An 18,405-nucleotide genomic window follows, 5' to 3' on the forward strand; every position below is an offset into this window, starting at 1 on the left:
GGTAGTCAGCCGTATGACACTAGTATACAGAGTTAGTGGTTCAATCAATTTAAGAAATTAAGTGGAAGATTTTCTTATTTTAAATAAATAAAGTGGGCAAGCCACTTTCATAAATAAATGAAGTGGGCAAGCCACTTTCATGATGTTACCCAGGAATAGGGGCATAAAGGAATTAAGTGGAAGGCTTTCTTATTTTAAATAAATAAAGTGGGCAAGCCACTTTCATAAATAAATGAAGTGGGCAAGCCACTTTCATGATGTTGTCAGGAATAAGTGACATAAAAGAGGAATGTATGGGGAGGTTTCTTTTTGGCTTACACGGAAAGAAGGCAAAAGATAGAAAAGAGAAGGAATCAGGCGAGGGAAGTTATGAGATTTCTATTCTAACTTAGGATGTGTTCTTGCATTATACATTTATTTCAGTGATTTCCTATTGTCCCATTTCCATATATATGAGTAGGGTTTGACATGCCATAATATTGCATTAAAACCAAATTAGAGCAAAAGTGACTGGACAGCGTCAACAACAAACAATTGAAGGCTTCAGGTAAGAGCTTAACTAAAAGCTCTGTATTTGGATATTTTGATTTTCTCAAGTTATAGTAGATGGGGTAGCTGGCTATATACCTACACATTAATTTATATTATATTATTGAGGTAGAATGAAATCAAGTCATATGGTCTTTTGCACGAACATTTGGCTATTTTGAGAAAGGTGACAAGACTAGTGGATCATTATGGCAATTGATGATTAATTAATTGAACTTCTATTTGAGATAGTCATTGAGCAGTTATGATAAATGGGTGTATGGCTAATTCCTATATTTTTCTAGTTGGCAGAAAAGTGTGAAAATTTGCATAGTAATTGATTCATACGTTTTTCTTTCTTTTACAAGGACACTGCACAAATTGTAATCAAAAACTTCTTTTTATGTTTTTCGTGTTTCAATTTCAATTCTTATATATAGGGTCTATGTATCTTTTTATATTAAGTGTATTGGATTATATGTGTATTTCCAAATCCATGGTATTTGAATTACGAAAAGTCAGATTTTGCCCGAAGTTAAAGATATTGGAGTAATTAAAGGTTTCGAGTCCTAGTCCTAAGAAAGGAGAATCAATGATTGAATAATTTATTTATGGATTAAATTGACCAATTTTAATAATATATAATCCTTAGATAATGGGCGAAATTATTTTCTTCAAATAAAATTCCAATCTTTCCTTGTGGGCCCAAGGCCACTTTTGGGGTGCGTTTTGGGTTTCGAATATAAATATAGCGATGGGTGTCCTTAGAGTCGTATTCTAACGTAGATCGCATATTTTATAGATTTTGATAGTTCGGAGGCTCTACGAAAGTGGAAGACATTAGTTTGATTGTTCGTGGCATCCGCATCGCATTGAGGTAGGTTACGGTCTACTTTAGTTAGACTCTGATTAGAGAATCGTATGTAGTTGTAAAAGTGACGGGGACAGCATATAGGCCTTCGGGCGTGAATAGAGGTGGATTCCAGTTAGTTTGGCTTTGTTAGTTGCTATGTGGGCTTGTCGCCATATGTGTTATTTTCTGTGAATATCACCTGTTCGTATCTCTGTCACATACTAGCTCACTCACCATGTGTAAAGGAATGGTAACATTAATATGACTTGTATTGGTTGACTATATGTCATACCCTATTTTAACCTAGGTCAAAATAGGTTACAACATCCGGGTAATTCCGGGGTTAATTAAAGTCTAAGGAGTCGCCACCTAATTATTTACGGTGAATTAGGGCACCTAAGGTAATTAAAGTTATTATCTAAAGTTGATTTGTTTTTAAAGTCTACGAAACCAAAATTCTGAGTAAGGGTTCAACTAACCTAGAGGGAAGGTATTAGGCATCCTCTAAGTTCCATTAATAATGGTTAATCCGACCGGACTTAAATTTAATTAGGCTAAATGTAAATATAGTGTTTATGGAAAAGAAAATAGTTTTATAAGCATTGCTAAAGTTATAAATAAAATATGATAATGTTAGTTAAAATAAAACTTGTAGAAAGTATAATAATTTGTATAAAAGAAGAATTTTAACGGCTATTTTAAAATGTGACTTATAAAGGTTGTTAAAGTTTTGAAGAAAGAATATAATGATGCTATTAAAAAAAAATGCTTGTAAACATCGTTAATGCTCAAATGAAAATACCATAGTGTTATTTGAACTAAGATTTGTAGTAGATATAGCAATTTGCATAAAAGGAAACTTTAAATACCATTGAAAGTAAATTAGAAAAAAAAAATGTAATGATTTGCATATAGGTAATAGATTTTAACAAATTTGAACTTTGACTACAATAGTATCAATAATGTAGATGCAAACTAAATCTAGCTTGGCTTTTATAAGGATGTGAATTCTTTCTCTTTATTTAACTATGTTTGGCTAAAAATATGCATAATTGATTCAAAACTTAGAGAGTTATTCATAAAATACATTTGATTTTATGTTTGCATATTAGTGGTGTTTCGAAATTTCTAAGATAGTGATAAATAGGACATAACTCCTTTAATTCAAAATATACTATTTAAAGATCAATTATTTTGAAAATAATTATTAAGGCATTATAAATAACTCTAATATGTAAAAGGAAGAAAATAAAACTTATAGAATTAATTGTTAATTCTTCCTACCCATTTACTAAAAATTTCCGACTAAATTCACTAAAGTTCACCTAATCTAAACAAAATGAAACAAGTAAAATATTAGTCATGTAATTATAAATTAAATGCACAAACAAAAAATAAAGTAGAGAAATGAGATGATTTGAATGATTCAGTCCATTTCAAGTACAACCTCGTTCACTATTTTGTTTTGCCCAACAGCCTCAATATGTTGCTACGGATGGCTGGTGGGAGTGGACTCGGGAGAAGTGTTTTCGATGGGCTTTGCCCAATACCAAATGCGGGAGATGATGAGTCTCCCGGACTCGCACGCGGTGGTCATGCATAAAAACAAAGAAAAGGATTAGTATGCACTCAACGAACAAGGTAAAACATATAAAATATGAATTTAAATAGATCAGTAGATGATGTATATAATAGGTGCATTTGAGTATACTTCGTATATATACATGATTCACAACTATATACTTGTGACATAGGCAAACAAGGATTAACGTCATTTTTTTTTACACAACACATAGAAGCGAATAAATAGGCATCTTTTGATAGCTCTTATTAGATTATCTTCGCAACTTAATCTCGATACTCCACTCGATCTGATCATGTGAACACTTAAAGAAGGAATATTATTTATTTAACATCACTCAAATAAGTAAATGAATATTACGTTATGGGCAGTTTCTTCCTAAACCTGAAGATACATGGACATAGCTATAGATTAACTCAAATGTGAGGCATGTGTGAAGCAATCAGACACCAAACTAGACCTCTATCTTGAAACTCATTAGATAATCCTGTTCAATATCCTACAATTCCCTTTTTTGCATAATAAAGTTATCACCAATCCGATGGGTCATACATAAACATCTACTGTGACAAGTCGATAAGCTATATCAATACCTAAGGATACCTTACAAGTAAGTGACTTAAAATTTTCAATCATTTGATCTTGATACTTACGAACTTGATCTAGATTTCGGATATAGTAACACCTCTAGAACAAGTTTATATGCGGGACGGTGGGCGCTTTGAATATAAATTGCTAGAGAATCTTTTGAAACTTGTAGTATAAAGTATAGACTCAACACATATAAACTTAACAAGTTCTGCACGATCAATTTCTTCTGAATATTCAGCAGGGAAGTAGAAAATTTGAATATACTTTTCTAGAGAATCTCTGAAATTCTTACTATGTAGTGACTCGACAATAATGAACTTAGTTAGTTCCCATTCATCAACTTTTCCAGAATATTTAAAATGTTCTCCAGTTTTAGGATCAGTTTTGGAATGTACAAAGATTACTACCACAACTTCACTGCCTGAGCTAAGTTGATCATATCCACACTTAGTACCAGTAGATGTTGACATTACAAAAAAAATCAAAGAAAGAAAATACGCAGATAAAACAAGCAAATAAAAGTTAAGCAAAACAGATAAATAAAAGATGAAACAATGGTACCAAATGGACAAAATAATTAGAAATGGGTTGAACTTGAATACCATTCGGCAAAGGTATTCCTTGAGAATGACCAGTTGATGAACTTGAAGAGAATAGGAGATAAATAGATTTTATGAAACCTATTCAAAGTCTAGTTTGAACAGGCATGCATTCTTTCTTAGAGACAAGATTCCATATTCAGATGAATCAAAGCTTATACGTGATTGCTAATAAAAAAAACTGATGCGCAAAATATGGGCTTGAGACCAAATAAAGCCAACAACCTATATAGGCATGCCGTATAATTATTTTATTATGTATAAACCCAAACAGAAGGAACCCTTATGTAAACTTTCTAACATGATACAAGTATCGACAAGGGAAATCGACATCAACGCAACAGATGTCAAAATATCAATGCAAGCATCAAATATACAACATTAATATACTCCGAAGGCGTGATTTTACACTAGAAAAACTCTAAGTCATGCTTTTATTTCACACGGGCAGATCCATTTCGTATAACCGAACAAAGAAAAACGAGGAAATTTTAAAGTTTAAGATTCACCGACGGGTCTTTACTACCTTAAATTCACTACGAGAAGCTATGCTAAGCTAAACCAAAGTAATACCGGACGGTGGATTATTATCTAAATGAACAAAATTAGAACTAAACTAATCTACCCAGACCAAGAACACACAACAATACTCCAAACCGAATCGAAAAGAGAGAAAAAGGTAATGCGACACCGACTAATTTATATGCTAAACATATATGAACCTATACAAGCCGAATATAAACAGAAACTGGCACAGTCATCTATTAACATTAACAAATATCAAACCAAACTAACAGCTAATTATCAGACAAATGAAACACATCAATATGTGAAACAAACAGGAAAGTACATAGACCAACAATAAACAGATAACGAAGGGGGATTGACCGACCTTTTGTGGATACAGTGAAGTGGGGCGTCGGCGTCACGGATTTACACTCGACTGCGACGAACTCGAACTCGAAAGGTCTTTCGAATCCAAAATTTCAATATCAGCCTAAACTATATATTCTTTTTAAAACGAAATTTGGCTTGACTCTTTTTAGAATGATTTCAAACACAGGTAAACTAAACCCGAAACAGAACCGGATTTGAAGAAATCCAAGATTTGGAGCAAGAATGGAAAATAGAAAATTTTGAATCCCCCCTCTCTCGGCTATGGCTAGAGACGTATTTATAGGTGGGGTCTAGGGTTTTGTTTTGAGTTGAGATTTTTGGCTCCAAAAACTGAAGAGACCCGTTTGAATCGAGTCTGTAAAGTTCATCTCTTTTTCTCAGAAATTCAGAAGTTCTTTGGCCATTTGTGTTGACCGAATCGTTGAAGCTGAGAGGGAAAAGATATTGCACAAAAGGGGGTGGCACGATTTCTGCCATGGTTGAAAGTGTTCTGCATTTTTGCTAAAGTGGGGGTGAGAGAGAGAAACGAGAGAGAGGGAGATGACAGGAGAGGAGAGAGAGAAGGGCTTGTGCGGCTGAAGGGGAGGAAGAGAAAAAGAAGGGTTTCAACTAAAAAAAGGTGGGCCGGGTCGTGTAATTAGAGATAGTGGGCTGATCCGTTAAAATGTGGGCTGATTATTTGGGCCATTAATTTGGCTGGAGCATTGGTCTTTCCCCTCTATTTAATTATTCTTGGGCTTTTGCCTTAGCAACTAGTATAAAAATATGTTATATGAAGACAAATAGTAATTAGTGTACATAGAGTAAAAATTAATTTAACGAGTACGAATCCTAAAATGAAACGATGACGAACCATTTAAAATTTGTGGTAAAGTAGTACTAGTAAAAATAGTGAAAATGAAGGTAACAGTATTAATACTAGTAGGAATAAAAATAGTAGTGAAAATAAAATATTTAGATATAATTAATCTAAAAGCCCAAGGAAGCAAATGGGAATAAAGGAGGGACAAAATTGGGTGTCAACACTATATATTGGTGATATTGTTGAGACTGATATCATGCATGACATGTCTTTTATATTATTGTTGTGATGATTGGTGAGGTGAGTGATCGAGAGACTCGAGGTCTTTGCGGGAGATTGAGAGTGACGGAGAGAGACTCCGAGGTTTTTGCCGGAGATTGAGAGTGACGAGAGAGACTCCGAGGTCTTTGCGGAGATCGAGAGTGATTAATAGCCTCCGAGGTTTCTCACGGAGAGCACGAGTGATACATGGACTTCGCGGGTCCCCCATGGGTCATGACTATGAGGCATTGCTATAGCATGTGTGTACGAGAGTGGAGTGTGAGAGGTGACTATTGTATTGCATTGCATTCATCCACTCATATATTTGACTGATCATTTGGTGAATTATATCTGTCTTGGTTGATTTCATGATTCCTTTACACCTTACTTGTATATGATACGTGACCATACTGTTTCCTCTATGTGCTACTTGTTGGTTTCGACTTCTTCATGCGTTATCTAATCATTGTCGGCCTATGATGCTTACGGTACAAGTGTTGTCACGATACTACTCTTCTGCACTTTTGTTGAGTCACGGTAGCGATCCAGGCTCCGGGTTACGCCCGTGGACGATACGTGAGGGTGACATCTTTTAGTTATTCGGGTGAGCTATCCGTCATCCGTGGCCCCGAAGGACCTCCTCTATCTATTTACGTTTTTGTATTCGACGACAATTTGTAGCCTTCGGTATTTTCGGACTTATTCCGTCCTATGTTAGCGCTCTTGTACCTTTGACCGGATTTTTGGGGTTGTCGTGACATTTCTTGTTATGATAAGTATTTAAGACTTGATAACTTATTCTTAATTAATTTTCCGCTTATTTAACTTGTTATTAGTAATGTGGTACGCCTACTCGAAGGGATAGTGTAGGTGCCACCACGACTCGCGAATTGGGTCGTGACAGATATAACATATATCTTTCTAATTTTGGTTTCTTTGTAACAATTTGTTTTATCTATAATTGTTAACATAAAAAATTATAATATATTTTTTAATTAATTTAATAAAAACATTTTATTAGTTTTGCTTTTAAAAAATCCAATATATACAACAATGGTTCTTATGTTTGGATCTGAACAGTTACTTAATTGAAATGGATATCAACCTGTCGGTATACATATAAAATATTAAAGAATTTAAAAGAAAAAAATTTAGACTCAAAATATTAATTTTCCCTCATATTCTTGCTAATTTTCTTTTACATCAATGAACAACTTTCATTGTCATGATAATGAGAAAAAAATCCTATTCTTTCCCTCTCAAAGACTTAATTCCATCAACTCCATTCTTTAATTATAACTAAAGTGAGGGTACATAAAATACATTTTGTATATATTGGTATATATAATAACAATTACAATATTTTTAAAAGTTATTTTCAAAATACAAACCTTAAAGACCTGGGCTTAATTAAAATGAATAGACATGTTTCGCCGCGCATCGCATGAGACGCATGTATTGCTAATATAGATATATATGTACAGCGTTTGAATAATGTAGAGCATTATGAATACATTATTTATAGCCAGTTCTACACTATCTATTGCTATAAATTAAAGAACATATACATTATTCAAACAGTGTACATATATACACACACTGTATTCATAATATTATACACATTATCAAAGGTGACCCAGGCCGTCTTCTTCATCAATTTTTTGGTTGCTCGAACCAATTTCAATTGCCACCCATCTATTTTCCAAGAAAGACTTCCAAATCTAGAATAATTCAAAGCTTCGAGATCCCAACAATGATGACCTTCAATTTTTTGAATTTTGACCTTAAATAACCACCAAATCCAGCTTAATCGAGTTTCAATCAAACCCACACTTCAGATCTCAATTTTTTTTAGCAATATCTAAAGGATTGAAAGTGCAAATTACCCAAAAAAAACAAAGATGGAAAGAAATGGTGAATCAATTTATAACTTTAATAGAAATTAATGTACAAGAAAAAGAGAATTTTTTAGGCCACTAGCATCAGTTACAGTGCAAGAAATTTAATTTAATAGTTGACAAAGAAGAATAAATTCAGCACTGTAATTCGACACAAATCTCACAGCTTCATTTTCAGTATTAAAGTCCCAAATAAACGTACATGTTGGAAAAGAATTAGAAAATGGGAAATTAACAGCAATCAAGCAAGGATCAATGACATTGATATTGGGTTGCACGGATAATAATTAAAGAGTTTGATCAAATTGGGTAAGTTAGATCAGCGAATGGTATGGTACCGTAATTATTCCTTTTTAAATTGGAGGTTCAACTATTCCTATGTGGTGACAGCCCTTTACCGTCACCACTAAGTGGTTGAAGCCATCAAAATTTAGTACCAAAATATAAATGGAGGAATTACACCTTTAGTACTAGAATGGAAATATGAAGCATGTCGTCAAATATACAGTTGCTAGCAAAAATAGAAAAAAATTTGTTGAGTTTCCTTCTCAAATAGATCACTAAATACAAGCCAATGGTATGGACAGTTGGCCATTCATAATCTTTTCCAAAAGACCAAGCTTCCTTTAATTACAATGTACTCATCTCTCCCTCAAATGTACTACTGAGCAATTATCATTACATTCCAATATCAATATAACTATCACTTCACTCCAGACCAAAATTTATCGTCTTCTTTTGATTGTTATCTTTCTCACCATCCTAAATATATTCCCTGCCACTTACCTTTTATGTGTGCATGTAACACAAAATCACATGCCCGTGAGTCGAGAGAGAGAGAGCCGGTATTTTAGCCTGCTAGTTCTCTGTAATCCTTGCGGATACTCCATAGAATCTCAGCGCACTTTCTCATGGTAGGCCGGTTGTGTCGATGAGGAGCCAAACATTGCAAAGCTAATTCATAAATTTTTTCCATGGCCAAACTATTTGCTGCAGATCTTTCTAGCCTTGGATCCAAAGTTAAAATGGCATCTCCATTGGTGAACTTCTTCATTGCCTGTTTATCAACCAGCCTTTGTCAACACCTCTTTGGTGAACAAATGGTAAAAGACTAAAATATAAGCCTATCAATCAAAGATTGCAAGAGATAGGAACTGTGGAGATTAAGATACAATTATAATATCTTGTAGTGATATTATGAAAATAATTTTAACATATGTATAGTAACAGGGTGAATTCTTTTTACACTAACTATTAATGTTTTTTAACTTGTTATTGCAGATGACCTGTCATATTTTCAAATGAGTAATCCTTCACTATTTATGGATCTTTTAGGTGACTTGACAGCATAAAATTCTTTTGTACTGTCAATGTATAAAAGTTAAACTCTTTTGAAAGAACCATACCCATCTTGCGGTAATGCGCTCTTTGATTTCCTTTTTTGGCTCGATAGGCCGCCTTCCAGTGACAAGTTCCACAAGTAAAACACCAAATGAGTAGACATCACTCTTCTCAGTAAGTTGATAGGTACTAAGGTATTCAGGGTCTAAGTAGCCGGCAGTTCCTTTAACTTGGGTAGAAACATGTGTGGCTCCTGACTCAGCATCAGCTGCTAGCCTTGCAAAACCAAAATCGGCCACCTTAGCTCGAAGGTTTTCAGTGAGGAGAATGTTAGAAGACTTGATGTCTCGATGGATAATAGGGTGATCTGCATCCAAATTGACCTTTCTTTTATGATATATTTGAAGAACAGAAAAATTCTAGATAAATAAGCCAAGAATTCACTTGTACCTGTATACATATGCAAATATGTAATTGCATGTCCTACATCTATTCCAATGTCTAGTCTTGACGCGAAATCAAGAACATTTTCAGTAACACCTACATCATTACATAGCATCACTATTATGGATAAGTATTGAAAGCCACAATTGTGAATGCCAGAGCAAAACATCGATGGAAAATGAAAACTCAGAATCAAGATCAAGAACTCACTGTCCAAGTGTTCTCTAAGAGTTCCATTAGGAACATACTCAACCACCAAAATCCTTTCTTCACCATGCTCCAAGTACCCATAAAACTTTACTAAATTCAGATGTTCTATTTTTTCTAAAGTTCGAACCTCACTTTGAAATTCAGCTCCCGAATGTTTATCATGCATAGTCTGCAAATACAAGGCAGTTAAGTATAAAAAAAATATAAAAAAATAAAGAGGCAGTTAAGCACTCTTCACAATTTTTTAACAAGCTTAATATTAATAGCAAGTGTACCTTTTTGGCACGTTTGATTGCAACAACTGTTCCATCATTAAGGCGACCCTTGTAAACTATCCCAAAACCTCCTTGACCGATTTTAAGGCTTTGGGAAAAGTTCTTTGTGGCCTTGTAGATATCTTCCATGGTGAATTTAAGACTCCCTGCCTCGTTTGTGTGAGGTGAATTATTTTCAGTACTATATATGCCTCGACCTTTACTGCTACTGCTACTACGTCTCTTCTCCCTTCCGCCATTAGATGCAACTGAAAATTTCCAACCAACTAAAATGTGAAGAATCTTTCAGAAGTATTTGGTGAACTTCCTTTATCTAGATAAATGAAAACAAACTAAGTGGAGTTTCAGCTGTCTTTCAGCTCCCAAAAATTGAAGCGAAACTAGCAAATTGTAACTCAAGACTGTAAAGAAATTCTGTCATTAAATTTTCATTACAAGACAGAAATTAACTTCAATGTTTGGCTCTCGCAAATGGCTCTCGCTAATTACAGCCATTTGGGATGTATAGTCTACTTTCACCCAATAAACCTCATAATTATTGGCTAAATTTTACTAGGCTCAACATTCATCTACTAAAATTCAGACACTGAGACATTCATTGCTTTGACTACAATGGAAACACACCCCAGAATATATCTTTACAGCCAACATAAACAACTCACGTATAACAGTTGCCAGATACTGTCCATCAAAGTCCAATAGCCTTGAGCATAGACGGACATATTATTTAAGAAAATGCATAACATATACCACCGTGCGCATTCCTTTATGATAAATTTTGAAATAATGTGTGTGCCTACACGGCTACACCTATGATGGAAAAGGTACATCAACTTATGTCTGCAAGTCTTTGTTCCCTAAAGGCTTCACATGATTAATTTTCATTCTATCATAACATCCTTAAACCACAATCCCTCAAGGAATTGACGCAATTTTTCCTCCAATCAAAACTAAGCAGCCAATTCTGAACTTAGGTTGGTGTTGCACTTTAAAAAAAAAAATTCTTAGACACATTATCAAGAGAGCGTTTCACTTCATCACTTCGCAAGATCGCCTGTTCTGATTTCATTTCGATACTTCTGATACAGAGTTAATATTAACCTTTAAACTGGATATTAGCAAGTCAAATTTTGTATTCTTTCTATGAGAAACATACAGACTGTATATCTAACCAATATGGAATAGAAAGTGGAAGTCAAACACATTCTTGTAGATCCATCTGGTTTACTATAGTGCTATCAATTAATGAAAACATGAACCAAATCTGTAAAATGCATTATTTTTCTTTCTATTCAAAGCACATCATCAGCATCCAAATTGTAAAAAACTAATGTTGTATGCTTGTTGGATAGTCAGAGGGTTACCCAAGTTCAAAATAATTCATCACTATGTACATGAAACATGTTGAAATTTTCTATGTAAATTGTTTAATGCAAGGGCAAAATAAAGGATGCACACGAGTCTATTACTAACTAGATCTATCTTTGTTCATGGCTGAAACCAAATGCCGAAATGATGAAATTACAGGGTTAATCAGCCTCAAAAACACATAGATGCAGAGACTTGCAAGTAAATCCAACATGGATTTGAATTAAATACACCGACAGCGTAGAAGAATTTTGTACTACCGGTGTATTTAACCTGTTGTAGAAAATTAAATGTCTCATTTTCCAGGTTAATATTGCTAATTAGATAGTTACCTATAGTGATCTTTCAGATGACGTATTTGTGTAAACATTATCTTACACGAGCGATATATATTATGCATTTTAACCCGTTGTAGCAGCTTACCTGCCTTAGTTTCCATGTTATTGTGAATCTCGAATAGTGACATGCATGTAATTATCTTCTAGATGAGCTGACTGTATAGAACATATTCTTTTTATGTTGTTTTAGTCTTTTAGACTGGTGAAGCTAGAAGCTTGGATACTAGTTCGACCGAGCGAAGTAATTTTTGCTCAAACAATGTATTTGGGTTCATTAAATATATATAAATATTAAGTTTAGAACCCAGTTATTAACACTTGAAGTCATCATTCTAGAATTCAGAACCCATAAAGTTGAAATCCTAACTCCGCCGGTAGTTGTAATGTATGAAAAATTTACTCCCTCTATCCCAATTTATGTGACACGTTTCATTTATCGCGAGTCAATTGGCTACTTTTCAGAGCTAAAATGGATTAAATCAACTCAATATTGTAAAATTTAAATATTCAAAAATTATACAAAAAGTACTATAAGATGCAATTCTAATCATGTCAATATGATGAAAAACACATTTTACATAATTGGCCAAAGTTCACATAGTTTGAATCTCGAAACGCAAAAAGTGAGACATAAATTGGGACAGAGGGAGTGTAACTCATGGAAGATAATTTTCAAAATACATGAAGGAGCTTTAAATGAATCGAAATAACCAAAATTAGTACTCGAAGATTTAGACTCAGGCGGAGTGAAACAGGACACAAAAAGCTTCTGCGACAGTTTTGGCGGCGATTTTGACAGTTACATGTTATAGCCAAGTTACATGTCTCATTTTCCAGGTTATTATTGCTAATTAGACAACTACCTGTGGTTATCTTTCAGATGCCGAAATAGTGTAAAAATTATCTTACCCTAGCAATAGTATATTATGCATTTTAATCTGTTGTAGCTAGTTGCCGGTCTTATTTTTATGATTATTATTCTAAAACATTGAACAGTTACATGTTAACTGAGAACATACCTGAAGGAGCTTTAAATGAATCAGAATCACCAAAATTAGTACTCAAAGGTTTCGACTCTTATACTAGTGATGTAGATTATGCATTTTAACCCGTTGTAGCAAGTTGCCAGTCTTATTTTCATGATTATTCTGAACATAGAACAGTTAGTACATGTTAATTTCCAACAACCTGAAGGAGCTTTAAACGAATCAGAATCACCAAAATTGGTACTCAGAAGGTTTCGACTCTCACACTAGTGATGTACACCTATTTTAACTCAGAAGGTTTCGACTCTCACACTAGTGATGTACACCCATTTTAACCTGTTGTAGCTAGTTGCCGAGGGTCTCCCGGAAACAGCCTCTCTACCTCCCAAGGTAGAGGTAAGGTCTGCGTACACTCTACCCTTAGAACCCACTTTGTGAGATTTCACTGGATATGTTGTTGTTGTTGTAGTATTAGCTAGATGCGGGTCTTATTTTCATGATTATTATGAACATTGAACAATTACTACATGTTAATTTCCAACATACCTGAAGGAGCTTTAAATGAATCAGAATCACCGAAATTGTTACTCAGAAGGTTTAGACTCGTACACTAGTGATGTAGATCCATTTTAACCCGTAGTAGCTAGTTGCCGAAGGTCTCCCGGAAACAGTCTGTCTACCTCCCAAGATAGGGGTAAGGTCTCAAGGTACGCTCTACCCTCTCTAGAACTCACTTTGTGGGATTTCACAGGATATGTTTTTGTTGTTGTAGCTAGATGCTGGTCTTATTTTCATGATTATTATGAACATTGAACAGATACTACATGTTAATTTTCAACATACCTGAAGGAGCTTTAAACGAATCAGAATCATCAAAGTTGGTACTCGAAGATTTAGACTCCGGAGGAGTGAAACATGACACGAAGGCATCTGCGACGAATTTGACCGGATTTCTACTTGACTTATGAGAAGTAATTGTAGTAGTGGACGAGTAAGTGGATGAAGTAGGTGATCGAGTCATATGATCTGTGGAGGTGGAGGATATAGATCCAGTGCCGGAATTAGATCTCCGGCGACCGGAATATTGAGTGTTTGGACTTTTCATTGTTGGTTAATGAAGAAAGAGAAATGGCGGGTAAGGTAGTAGTAGTTGAGGTGTTTCAACTGTGGGGTTTTTTTTTAGTAAGGTGTGTGGAGCTAACGTGGGGTTGAAACTTGATAATTTGCTACTTGGTCAATAAATACGAGAATAGGATATTTTCTTAATCATCACTCTAAATCTCTTTACATGTCGATTTTTAATCCTTTTTCTTTTTGCCATTTATATTTATTCTTTTATTTTTCACCAGGTATCTGGTATCCGTATTGGGGCAGACTAAATTCGAATTCGTGTTGGAAAGTTCTACATTGAGAGGCAGGCAAAGTGGTTCCTAACAAAGGTGACTCCGTACTCAGAAGAATCCGAACTCGAAATCTCTGATTAAGGTTGAATGAGAACTTGTCAATCCATCGCAACTCTTATTGATTTTTCGTCATTTAATTGCAGAAACTATAAAGAGAAAACTATACATTGAAAAATCAAATTGAAATTTCACCTCTAATTAAACTTCTGAGGTTCAACAAGCGTTAGGAATGAGAAACTTTTAGTAGAAAATATTTTACTTCCCTTTTCGGTCCTATTAGATGACACATTCAAATTAATTGGACTAGTGAATTTTAAATATTGGATAATTTAGTTAAAAAATATTATCAAATTAGGAGGAAAATTCTCTTTTTATGCTGCTAATAAACTATAATGTTGTACTATATTATAAAACACACGCATATTGCCTTAAAAGTTTAACATACTTATGTATACTTCGATTAAAGTTAAAATACTGTTTAGTCACTGACTATTAAAATCTGCACTAAAAGCTAACACGTTAACTGAGTACAATAGTTCCACCAAAGATTATATATAAGTTCTCAAAAATTTAAGTGATATTTCACTGATAAAACATCTACTTTGTACCTTACAACTTACCAGTATAAAATTCAATAGTCATCATGTTCTTCCTTCATTTTGTCCTTAAGCTTAATAAGACCAGTGCAAGATATAATCGTACGAAAAGATTGAATATTTTAAGAAGTTCAGAAACCTCATGTAATTTGAAGAAACATTTCTATTTGGATAAATTGTTTTAATGGGACCATTTTATATTCTACTCAGACATTTATTAGTCGAACAACTTGCTCCCCTTGTCGGCTGGCTCCCAATATGATTTCGTTTTATTTTATGTGTCTTAGTTTTTAAATAAGTGAATTGTTTTAACTTTTGTGGTTTTAGAGTAAACCAAAGATGTTTTTAATGTTCCAAAATATTTTTTAACTTTTGTGGTTTTAGAGTAAACCAAAGATGTTTTTAATGTTCCAAAATATTTTTTAACTTTTGAACATACCACGTGGAATGTTGGAATTTAGAAATTAGTACCAAATAAAAAAAGTGACGATATTCTTTTTTAAGGACACTGAAAAGAAAAATAAGACACAATTGAAACAGAATGGAATAGAAAAGAAAATCTAACAAATTGTACAATTAAATTTAAAAGTACTGAGTTTTGCGTATAGATATAGAAGGTAGATTAATTCAACTAGTTAACCAGATCATGCCGTTGTTTCTTTTATTAAAAAATTAGTTTCTTGGGGGTAGGGGAGTATATTTTTCTTACCATTATTTTGACTTTTACTACTCGATCATTATTTTACCTTAGCAAAATGTCACAAAAATCAACCTTCATAATAGGTACTAAGGTTCATACTAGAAAAAATAAAAGTTAAAAATATAGAAACCTCGTCAAATTATGAGTGCAATCAACAGATTAACATGAATGTTAACGACAAAATTCACTTCCTTTAACTACAATTTACGTAATTAAATAAGTACTTATTAACAATCATTAGTTAAACAATATTACGGAATTCATGCATCATAGAAGAAAAATTAATAGGATAGAGTCCCTTCTCCTGATTGTAATGACAGCCTAGCAATCATCAAACTCCAGCTTATGATCTGTGAAGGAAAATATTCCTGCAGTCCAAATTTGACTTTTCAGAACATATTCAATTTAACCAAATTATCTTTTATTTTTGTCAAACCAAAAATAATATAATATAGCAGTCGGCCAGGATATTAGGCCTAGAATGAGCAGGTTTGATACGATAGACGTTATTTTTCCGGAAAATATTTTTAGATGTTTGGTTGGTGGGTGGAAAATATTTTCGTTAATATAATAGTGAAATTTTGAGTACTAAAAATTAATTAATAGTAATATCTAAAAATTAGTTAAAATAAATATGAATTACTTCCTTGAAAAAGTTTAGATAGAAATAAGAATAGATAGTTTGCCCATAAATGAGGGGAAACACTTTCTATTTTTTTATGAAAAGCGTTTCTAGAAAAAAATATTTCAAGACCTTGACTATGGTAAACCACTAGTCCGCTGCTTCATTGGTGACAATCCTATATATTTTCTTTTAGAGTCCGCGACTTAACTGACACACACAAAAAAAAAAAAAAAAAAAAAAATTGGAACCAAAATAATACAAAAAAAAGTTACAAAAGTAGGTTTCACGCACAGAATTTGTGCGTGAAAGAGGCTACCTTTTTTTTAAGCTATCAAATTCACGTTTTTTCCACACTTTGGGCAAAGATTAGTTATGTTTCAAAATCCCGAAATATCAATATTTTATATAGAACTTGATATCTTTTTTTGCGTACAATAATGTCGGCTCATTACATCAAGTATAATTAAATGTTTGGATTGTCGTTTTAGGGGTTGTAAAGTGCCTCGAAGTAAGTTTTGTTTGTTTGGAAACTTGTCATCTTTAAGTTTAAGTGTCATATTTTATAGGGTTTTGATCTAAGTATTTTATTATTTAGTCAAATCGAATGTACAAATAAAAATATTTTGATCTACCTTTTATTTTTTATATTATGTTGTTATTTTTCTTTTTTGTCTTTTTTATTTTTGCTATGTCTTTTGTGTTATCCGCATTTTTTTTAATGTAATGTGTATTTTGTATTGTTTGGAAACTTGTTATTTTTATGTTTAAATATTATATTTGAATGTACAGATATAAATATTTTATTTAACAATAATTCATCCAATACGAGAGGTTTATACTAATTCAAAAATAATTCATTCCATTAAATTACAACACTAATTCAAAGCAATACAATACTAAATTACAATAACAATACAATCTTCAAGTTCTAGAGGCTCTATTACTTCGAGATGTGCTTGTACCACGACGGCCTTGTTGTCCACACGAACGCTTGTCATGGCCATATTGCTTACTTGTAGAGCACTCATAGAGTAAGTTCTTTCACTAACATCCGTTTGATTGGGTCTACTACTCCGTGAGTTAATACCCAATTTCTTGATGTAATCCATGTTAGCAACCATCGAAAACGGCTCGTTTGGCCAATAAGCTTCATTACCAAGTGGGTGGAATTGGCCGGAATATTGTTACACCCCGGATAAATTTTCATTCATGCGTGGAATTGAATAAATGAAGGGAAAGGATTACGGGTATCGAATCGATGAAGTGTCGAATTAGTTTCGAGAAGGACCGTCCGACCATATATGGACTTAGACCCTTCCGTCAACAAGTAGCACAAGAAGCAAAGGATCGCTGCGTCACGAGATGCGGCGCCATATGCGACTCGCATGTTGAACATGCGGGCGCGCCGAAGTGGCGAGCGGCCATCGCGGTCGTGCCGGTGAGAAGTGGTTCTCGGCACCACCGCGACACGAAATGCGACTCGCGTACGTGTGACATGCGATTCGCATGTCGTGTCGCATGTTGTGCCCAAACCCCTTCTCTCGTCATCGACGCGACGCGAGGTGCGACTCGCATGCGTGACATGCGACTCGCATGTAGTGTCGCATGTCATGCCGATTCAGATTTTGCTGAACACCTTTAAATAGATCCAATTCGTCCAAAATTTCATTTTTCTCCATTTTGTGACCTAGAAAACCTCTAGAACTCTCTCTAATATTCATCCACAAGAAAAACCCAAAGGAAATCCATGATCAATAACATCAAAACCATGAACCAAGAGTGTGAGACCTAAGTAGAAGTCATCTTCCTCCAAGGAATCCCAAGAAAGAAGAAGTAGGGTTTTGGAGCTAAGGAAGTATTCTCATCCAAGGCTTGTCCAAGCATCATCCAAGGTAAGATTCATGATTATCCTACGTGATTTAAGGTGTTGAAAGGTTAAGAAACATGGATTGTAGAAAAGCATAAAGAATGGGTCTTGAATGGGAATAGTGCCCTAAATGATGGTAGTTGGGTAGAATCATAAATGATGATATGCTATGATTGTAAATATGTTGTAAATGATGTTTTAGCTATGAAATGAGTATTGTATATGCGAAAATGCGACGATG

General features: G+C 34.0%; 1 protein-coding gene across 2 annotated transcripts; it reads right to left on the bottom strand.

The window, feature by feature from the left end:
• Positions 1 to 8,440: 8,440 nt before the first annotated feature.
• Positions 8,441 to 14,189, bottom strand: LOC132053548 (calmodulin-binding receptor-like cytoplasmic kinase 2). Of its 2 annotated transcripts, XM_059445634.1 has the most exons (6): positions 13,817 to 14,187; positions 10,282 to 10,529; positions 10,007 to 10,175; positions 9,803 to 9,892; positions 9,418 to 9,719; positions 8,441 to 9,068 (listed from the first exon to the last, which is right to left on the bottom strand). In XM_059445634.1, the coding sequence occupies exons 1-6, from the start codon at positions 14,076 to 14,078 to the stop codon at positions 8,862 to 8,864; spliced, it is 1,278 nt and encodes a 425-aa protein (XP_059301617.1). In that variant the 5' UTR covers positions 14,079 to 14,187; the 3' UTR covers positions 8,441 to 8,861. The 2 variants fall into 2 exon arrangements, with proteins under 2 accessions (XP_059301617.1, XP_059301616.1); XM_059445633.1 differs by having other exon boundaries at positions 9,803 to 10,175; positions 13,817 to 14,189.
• Between the last annotated feature and the right edge of the window lie 4,216 nt (positions 14,190 to 18,405).

The sequence above is a fragment of the Lycium ferocissimum genome, chromosome 4 (assembly GCF_029784015.1).
Source record: "Lycium ferocissimum isolate CSIRO_LF1 chromosome 4, AGI_CSIRO_Lferr_CH_V1, whole genome shotgun sequence".
Taxonomy (NCBI): Eukaryota; Viridiplantae; Streptophyta; class Magnoliopsida; order Solanales; family Solanaceae; genus Lycium; species Lycium ferocissimum.

What these genes read in the sequence shown, in the direction of transcription:
- LOC132053548 (XM_059445633.1), bottom strand. Translation starts at nt 14,078, where the DNA reads ATGAAAAGTCCAAACACTCAATATTCCGGTCGCCGGAGATCTAATTCC. An exon ending in CAATCAAACGTGCCAAAAAG is followed by an intron (nt 10,176 to 10,281) that starts GTACACTTGCTA and finishes TTGTATTTGCAG; the next exon opens with ACTATGCATGATAAACATTC. An exon ending in AGCGCATTACCGCAAGATGG is followed by an intron (nt 9,069 to 9,417) that starts GTATGGTTCTTT and finishes GTTGATAAACAG; the next exon opens with GCAATGAAGAAGTTCACCAA.